At 27.1% G+C, this 8,263-nt stretch overlaps 1 protein-coding gene across 1 annotated transcript in view; it reads right to left on the bottom strand.

Annotated features, from left to right (window-relative positions):
• LOC119676436 (ras-related protein Rab-18) overlaps positions 1-4,754 on the bottom strand; it is a 6,150-nt gene extending 1,396 nt beyond the window's left edge. The window contains exon 1 of the mRNA XM_038087679.1: positions 4,496-4,754. Within this exon, the coding sequence (XP_037943607.1) occupies positions 4,496-4,557 (62 nt within the window). The 5' untranslated portion in view covers positions 4,558-4,754. The remainder of the gene's footprint in view (positions 1-4,495) is intronic.
• Between the last annotated feature and the right edge of the window lie 3,509 nt (positions 4,755-8,263).

Here is an 8,263-nt window from a genome sequence, read left to right as displayed (position 1 = left end):
GCAATTGTATTGTATGGCTTCAAACCATTCGAAGTTATTTATTTCATATATATAACGACAATGTTTAATGATGCCAATTTTAAATATAACATAGCAAATGCAGGAGGATATTATCACTTGTATGACGCGCTAGTTATATATAAAAACATTATAAAATATAATGACAATGCCTAGAATCAATTGTAAACGACTTTGGTAGCAGGCAAGGTGTTGTAAGTGGTAGAGCAGCTGCCATACTGCGATCCACTGAAGCTTATCCTTTGCTTGATGATTCGATTTTTGTTCATCGTAAATCGTTTCATATATTAAAAATATATATTTATTATTATAATTAGTATTTTGATAATTCTAATTATATATATAAATATATATATAAATACATATATATATATATATATATATTATTATTATTATTATATATATATATATATAAATAAAACAAAGATAAAATAAAATTGAATATATTATATTATATTATATTATATTATATTATATTATATTATATTATATTATATTATATTATATTATAATATTATATTTATATTTATTTATTTATATATTCAATATTTATTATATTATTTATATTATTATATTATATTATATTTTTTATATTATATTATATTATATATTATATTATATTTATATTATATTATATATTATATTATATTATATATTATATTTTATTATGTATTATATTATATTATATATTATATTTTATTATATATTATATTATATATATGTAAAATATTCCTAAATACAACAATAAAATACTTAATTTAATAAAAATCTGAAAGACAACAATTACTCTAATTTTGACAGCCAATCGTACCAATAGGTGTTTAGTATGGCCGAGGACAACCATTTGGCACCACCTATGTTATATGTAGTACTAGATATAGCCAAAGTGGTATTACGAACTATGATATGCACATAAAAATCGTAGTCAAATATGTAGGTGACATGCTATAATTTAAAAAGTGAACATGAAATTACCATATAGTAAGACCCCGATTTGAATCGTTAATTGGGACCGACAAAATAAGACGCAAATCGAATCACATTTCTCCACATACCTTATTTAAAAAAAAATACTTAATTGTAAAAAAAATAGTCACCCCTATTCTGAATCGCATGTGAATGGGAGTTTTTTTCTCTTTTCCCAGTTCCCCTATTCTGAATAATATGAGAATGGGAGCTTTTTCTTTATTTTCAATTTCCTTATTCTTAATCAAATGGGAATGGGAGTTTTATCTCTTTTCCCAGTGCCCCTATTCTGAATAATATGGGAATTCTCTAATTCTGAATCAAATGGAAATGGGAGTTTTTCCCTATTTTCCCCTACAAAATCTTTCCCAAGCAAATTGTGTGGGAGACAAGTTAAAAAAGAGGAAAAAAGAGTTTAATTTAATATGTAAGTAACTTATAATGATCAAATTTTTGAATATATTTTAATAAAATTATTATAATAACTTTAATATTTTTATTTTATCCACACGAGTTGATCAATTTGACGAAAATGTTTTAATAAAATTATTATAATAAATTTATTATATTTAAATTTTTATTTAATATATTTTATTAAAATTATTATAAAGAGGTTTTTTCGAACAGTAGTGAAATACAACAACAAAAATTTATTCTTTATATTATTTTAATTAATTGAATTTTTGGCTGACCATACAGCTGTTTCGAGTATTGCCAAATACCCATCATCAGTGGTCTTGAAATAATTCTTGTATTTAATTTATTCGTAAATAATAATTTTTGAGACTCAAGTAACAGGAATCGAACTCGGGTCCTGCAAATGTAAGCTCAGAATCAGCGCACCTGATCAGCAACTGATTCAAAGCCGTACTTACTTTTTTGTTCGAAATTTTCTGAAGTTTTGTTACTATTACTATTAAAGTTTTTATTAACAATTTTACTTGCTGTATTATATATATTAGAACGAAATCATAAACCAGCTGTAGAATAATTGAATTAATTAATTAATTATATTTTTTATTTTTAATTGTTAAATTTCAAAACTATTCTATTCGTAGAGGCATTATTTGTTGCATGATTTGTTCTTTCTTATGTATAGAACCTAATCTAGGAACGTTATGCTGAGAAAGTCGTACTAATGTTACTCCACTAGTCGCACGGGCGAAAATTATAATAATGAATGAATGGGATTCCTAGTATAAGTTAAAATAATCTATTGTAATTATGCGCACGTAAAACGTTGCTTCTTTTTTATTGTAACATTTGCGCAATTATAAACTATTATTACTGTTTATAAATTGAAGGACATTTCTATCCTAGTTATAAATATAAACACGACTTTTGGAGAGAAACTTTAATTTTAATTAAAACATTAATAATTCCAATTAATAAATGAGATATTTTACTTTGTTTTATTGAATATAAGAAATAAATAATGTATATATTTAAAAAATAAAATAAAAGTTTTTTATTATTTACTTATAAAATATTCATTATATTTATTTCTTATATTTTGTGCTACAAACGCGATTTTTAAATTTAAATTAATATATGATACCCAATTCTTATAGTTTGTTGTGTGCCATAGTTGCTTATTCGAGGGAATAGTACATTTTGGGAGAATCTTATTTCCTGGGAATATTCAGAATAGGGGTGATTATCTTAGTATCAAAAATGCTGAAATCATTCTGGATCTTAAATAGTAATCTAACGAAAGTAAAAACAATATTTAACTGATATCTATTACATACTTATCGCGTAAAATAGTAACAAAAGCACTTTTAAAGTTATGCATTGAATGCATTAAAACAACACATAAGAAACCAAGTTTGAAAAACTTTGCGTAGGAAATTGTAAATATTTTGAGCGACAGAGTCAGAAAGACAAATTTTTTTCTAGTTTGAACACAATAATATAAGACATTTGAATTTTGTTTTTTTGTATATAACAAGAAATAAGTTTTCTAAATATATTAATAAGCTATTTTGATAGACGCTATTGTTTCATGTTCACTATACATATATAACTGTATAACATTCCTTAGCCTGGCTTAAATTAACATTCGTGACGGTTCCCAAAAAAGATAACATTATAAAGACTAGGGGTTAATTATTTCGATGAGTCGCACATTAGCGATATTTCTCAGAATGATACATTACTATTTTAAACAAGGAATGGACACAACAGAGACATTTGACAACCTAATAAAAAAAGTAAGCAGTTATTCAAAAATTATTTTGGAACCAGACAGAAAAGTGAAGATTAAACCAACAATGACGAGATCTGTTCGCCGGTCCTTCTGCAAACACTAACATTCATCCAATTAACCTTTGGACTCACCCAATTGAAGTAGTCAGGTTTCTCCATTTAAATCCGGGATAATGTTCAATATAAATCTTCCACCCCACTCCTCCACATCCCCCTTACCTCTACCCAACCACTTAATACTCATGTTATCGTCTAGTGTGTCGTTTTATATTATCTGCTTACAGGTCCCAGCGGCTTACAATAACAACAAAAGGAGATAACAATCAAGATCAGGGTTAGGCAAGAGTGTATTTTATCACCACTTGTATTGCACTTATATTATGAAGAAATTTCTACATAAGCATTTGAAAATAAACGGGTATAAAAACCAACAGTCAAAACCACCAACAATATCAACATAAACAAACAAAAATTTTTGATTAGCAATATTGCAATAGAAAGACTAGATAAATTCAAGTTCTTATGATACTAATGAAAATTGCCGTAAAAACAGAAATCGTAAATATGGAATCAAGATGGCAACGCATTTGAGACTAAAGAAAAGACTAAAGACAAGCCGAAAAATTAATATACTACTAAAAATAAAATGTACACAATGCCGTTTGGCAGACATTGCTTTAATCTGAATATCTCAACAAAACGAACTAAAAGTAATAGAAAGCAGTAGACAACTTCTATGTCGTATAAACTAAAAACAAATGTCTTGGCAAAGTATAAGATCAAGAATGTACGAGTTAATTGATGTTGCGTACTCTCATAGTACTTGAACTAACATGAAACACTGAGTAAACAAATAGCAATGCCAGTACGTAATTCCATACATCTAGTAATTGATCAAAGCTAGTTTTGGTGCAACAAAAAATCATGACTCCTGGACTTTTGCCTTCAAACTAAACAAATATAGTGTAAATCCTTTAACGCGCTTACAAAAAAATTGCAATTTTGAAATCATAAAATTATAGACTATTGCACCAATTAATTCTCAAAAACCCCCACATTTCCCCTTTTTGATGATTGATGTTCGCACTATTCTGTAACAATGAATTACTTTACCTACATATTTATCCATATAAATTATACTTAGTGTGATTTATCACTCAAATTATATTAAGCAATATACATATATTTACTATGTTTATAAACCGTTTGGTTCAGGTTAAATTTGTAATAAACAATAAATTAACTTGTACTAATATCAATAGATTATTGTTAGTGGCACGAAGATGGAATTTGCAAAATATACCTCGATTTCCCAACTCCGCTTTCTCCTAAAATAAGCAATTTAATAATGGTGTCATCCGACATCTTATATGCATCTAACACGAAATACTAATAATATATTATATGTAAACAATTTCAGCAAAATTAAAGAACGAATACCAAAATTACTATGGACAATGATTTCATTGAAAATGCTGCCAATACATTCTTTGATTCAATTGTAATTGCCAGCTCTAATATTTTTTTAAATTTGCTGCTACACCACAGAACACAAAATTTCTTATTATTTATCAAACATTTTTATTATATATTGAAGCTAATTGCAATTATGACATTCATTCCGATAAATGATATTAATGGAAATACTAAAGTCATGCATACATTGTTGCAGATTTAGTGAAAACTACATTGATCGCTATTAAAACGCAGGGTTGATGCACTGAACATACTCAATACAACAATAGGTGACCAAAGAATACTATTGAAAGAATGGAAGCTCCGCCTGTCTTCATTGCAACGAAGATAATATGCTACGGACAATGTCATGCACAGAACCAAAGAATACTTTTACAAGAACGGAAACTCCGCCCACTTCCATCGAAACGAAGAGAAATTTATTACACTTTGGCACACGTATGGAATACATGTGATTTTACCACGATAACATCAAATTACTCTCTTTTGGGGTTGCAGTATATTAATTTCTTACTACTTGCTTATCATATGCTTTCCTTTTAATAATATAAAAAAGTTGTGCGTACCTTATTTGGTTAATAATATCACATCACGTAAACAAAATATATATTATAACAACATAAATATATTATAAATAAATATATAAATTAATATATAAACATTTAAATCAGTCAATTTTAATCAGTTTAGTTTGCTTAATCATGTAATATGTATTCAGCAAATTCATAATTTTAATTAATTTTTTCATATAAATTTTAAAGTATTTTGATTTATTATGTTAGGCAACAAACTTTTGTAGAAGAGAATTTTTTTATAAAATAAAAAAAGCAGTATTGATTATATCTTACTTAATGATTTATATTTTCTTAAATATTTTTTGAGCGTATAAAACATTATTTCTAATATAATATTGAAATAATATCATTAAATGCTGTTATGATGTGTAATTAATAATAAAAACCGAAGCTACTACCAATTTACTTTTTTATACGGTAACACTCAAGTGGTGAATGATGAATTATATTTCTCTGCATAGGCAAATTTTTCAAATTTAGTGCTGAAAAATCTATTGATGGGGAGGGTGTACGCGCATTCGCTGTAAATTTATGTGATGAATGTACGTATTTTTAATTTGCATGCATTTCTGATCAGTAGCGATGAACTGATCAGTAGCGATAAATCTGTTGATGGGTGAGGATGTACGCGCATTCGCTTCAAATGTATGAGGTGAATAATGCGTATTATTCATTTACATACATTACTGTATGATTAGATTTATATGAATTTTTTAAGCAGGAATATTTTTATATGCAATTTAATAAAAAAGTATTTATGAAATATTGAAAAATTTTTAATTTACCATCATATTTATAAAATATATTTATTAATAAATATTAAAGTATTTAAGAATATTAGCTGGGTTTAATTAAAAGAAGTACAAGTTGTACTCATAATTTATTATTTTTAAGAATTGAAATAATAATAACAATAATTTAATAGAAAAGAAATTGTCTTTTTTAAATAATATACTAAAAATATGTTCAATATGATATAAAAATCTGGGACTAGATAATTGTACTGGCTAATTATAAATATTATATAATATCTTTACATGTAAAAAATTAAAATTTAAAAACAAAATTAAAAACAAATTTATAGTATTTTGCTTAATAAAAAAATAAAATTGTGATATAGTAGTTAATTTTGAAAAATAATCTTACAATAATAACATGAAATTATGTGAATTTTTATTCAGAAAACACAAGTGAAGGTGTATGTAGTTAATTAAATCGAAAGGCTATCGCATTTTTATAGATATATTTCCTTATATATTTGAAAATAAAAAACTATTAAAAATTTTTTAATAGCTATGTAATTTAAATTTGTGCACATTTGAAAAGAGTACAAAGAAAATGCTTATCAAGAACTCACATATGACTTACCCTTAAAAGCTTCTGCCTGAAATCAGGGGTACTTAGGTCCCTATTAAAAAATTTTAAAATAAAATGCATTCGCATTCTTATGAAAAGAATTAATAAACTGTCTGGTTTGCAATTTTGGCAGCAAGTATATGGGCGTATGTTAGCCAACTTTTTATATAAAAATTGAGCTATACCTACCTTAGAGTAATTTTTTTCAAAATAAATACAAAATTCTTCATCTAATCTTCTAATATAACTAATAAAGTCGCTAGGAGGATGTACCAAGCTGCAACCATCAAATTCTTTTTCAAGTGTGAAGAGGTAATCACTTGAAACATTATTTGCGCAAGGTAGGGAAGCTAAACAATGATGTGACTTAAATATTTTTAAGTACATCCAACCACAAACGTAGGTAAAAGCATTTAGCTTAAGAAATGTTTCTTCACTTAAATCAATATCTACACTGAAACTAATATTTTGCAGAAATGAAGTTTGTGGTGAACAAAATGATTCCGTATACTGCCAATAAGTATCTTTCACTAACGTATCATTGCAAACATTTTCAACAGTTTCATTACAACTATTTAAACTGGGATCACTAATAGAAGCTACGAATGATGGACAATCAAAATCTACAAGTTCCTCGCAATTGCCTTTGTTGACAACATTCAGATAGCTAAGACCCCAGCCCTTTTGAAAGAGGGTTATGAATAAGTCTGATGTTATAGATTTGGCATTCCCCCCTCCTCTTCGTATTTGCCCAAAAAAGTGCTCAAGCACATCTTGGCAAAGTTTTCTAGTCATTATGACTTTAAAACCTTTCGAGGATAAATATTGCCACATACAACGAATGCTGTTAATATTAAGGAGCCATCCTTTAATAAAGGAAAAATTATTAATAATATTTCTATCTTGGGCGTCTTTGATAATTATTGTTTTTAAAGCAATTTCAGCTTCTTTCAAAAAGTCCATTTGGTCAATGGAACCACTAAAGCCTTTTTTCAAACCTAAGCTATACATACTGCTTGAATTAAAAATATCAAAAAGATTATTAAAAAAAAGACAAAATTCAGCAGTGCTTGCGGTGGAAGAAACTAAATTTAATAAACCAGAACTATACAGAGCATTCATGCCAGAAGCAACAGTATTACTAAAAACTTGAGTCGCAAAGCGCACACGCATTTTTTGAAAAGAATTTGGCCTAATGTGCTCTATTGTTAATCGTGGCGCACACCTAACACTTGATTTGGAATCTACTTCACAAAAGTGGGCAATATTTTCCCATTTAACTTCCTTATTATTAAAAATAATTTTATTTTTACTACTTATTAAACAATTTCTTGTACTCTTTATCAAATGGGGAGCATCATAAAAGAAGAAAATATCTTCATCGTTGACTTTAAAAAAGGGATGATGCTCATCTACACCTATCAAATTAGCTAACTTAATATTATTTTTACCCTGATCGCAAACAAAATGGCAGGGATACAAGTTAATGCCTTGAAGTTGCTTTATCACTTCAATTACAATAGATTTTAAAGTTTTACCCTTACAACTTCCATTTACAAGGAAATATGCAAAAGGTTGGGACCATTTTTGCCACCGATACCCTGAACCATGAAAGTCAAGACTGCACTTGCGATTTTGCAAGTACGGTCTTCGTCACCAAAATC

The sequence above is a fragment of the Teleopsis dalmanni genome, chromosome 1, assembly GCF_002237135.1.
Source record: "Teleopsis dalmanni isolate 2A chromosome 1, ASM223713v2, whole genome shotgun sequence".
NCBI lineage: Eukaryota > Metazoa > Arthropoda > Insecta > Diptera > Diopsidae > Teleopsis > Teleopsis dalmanni.
This window is presented reverse-complemented; position numbering and strand designations above follow the sequence as displayed.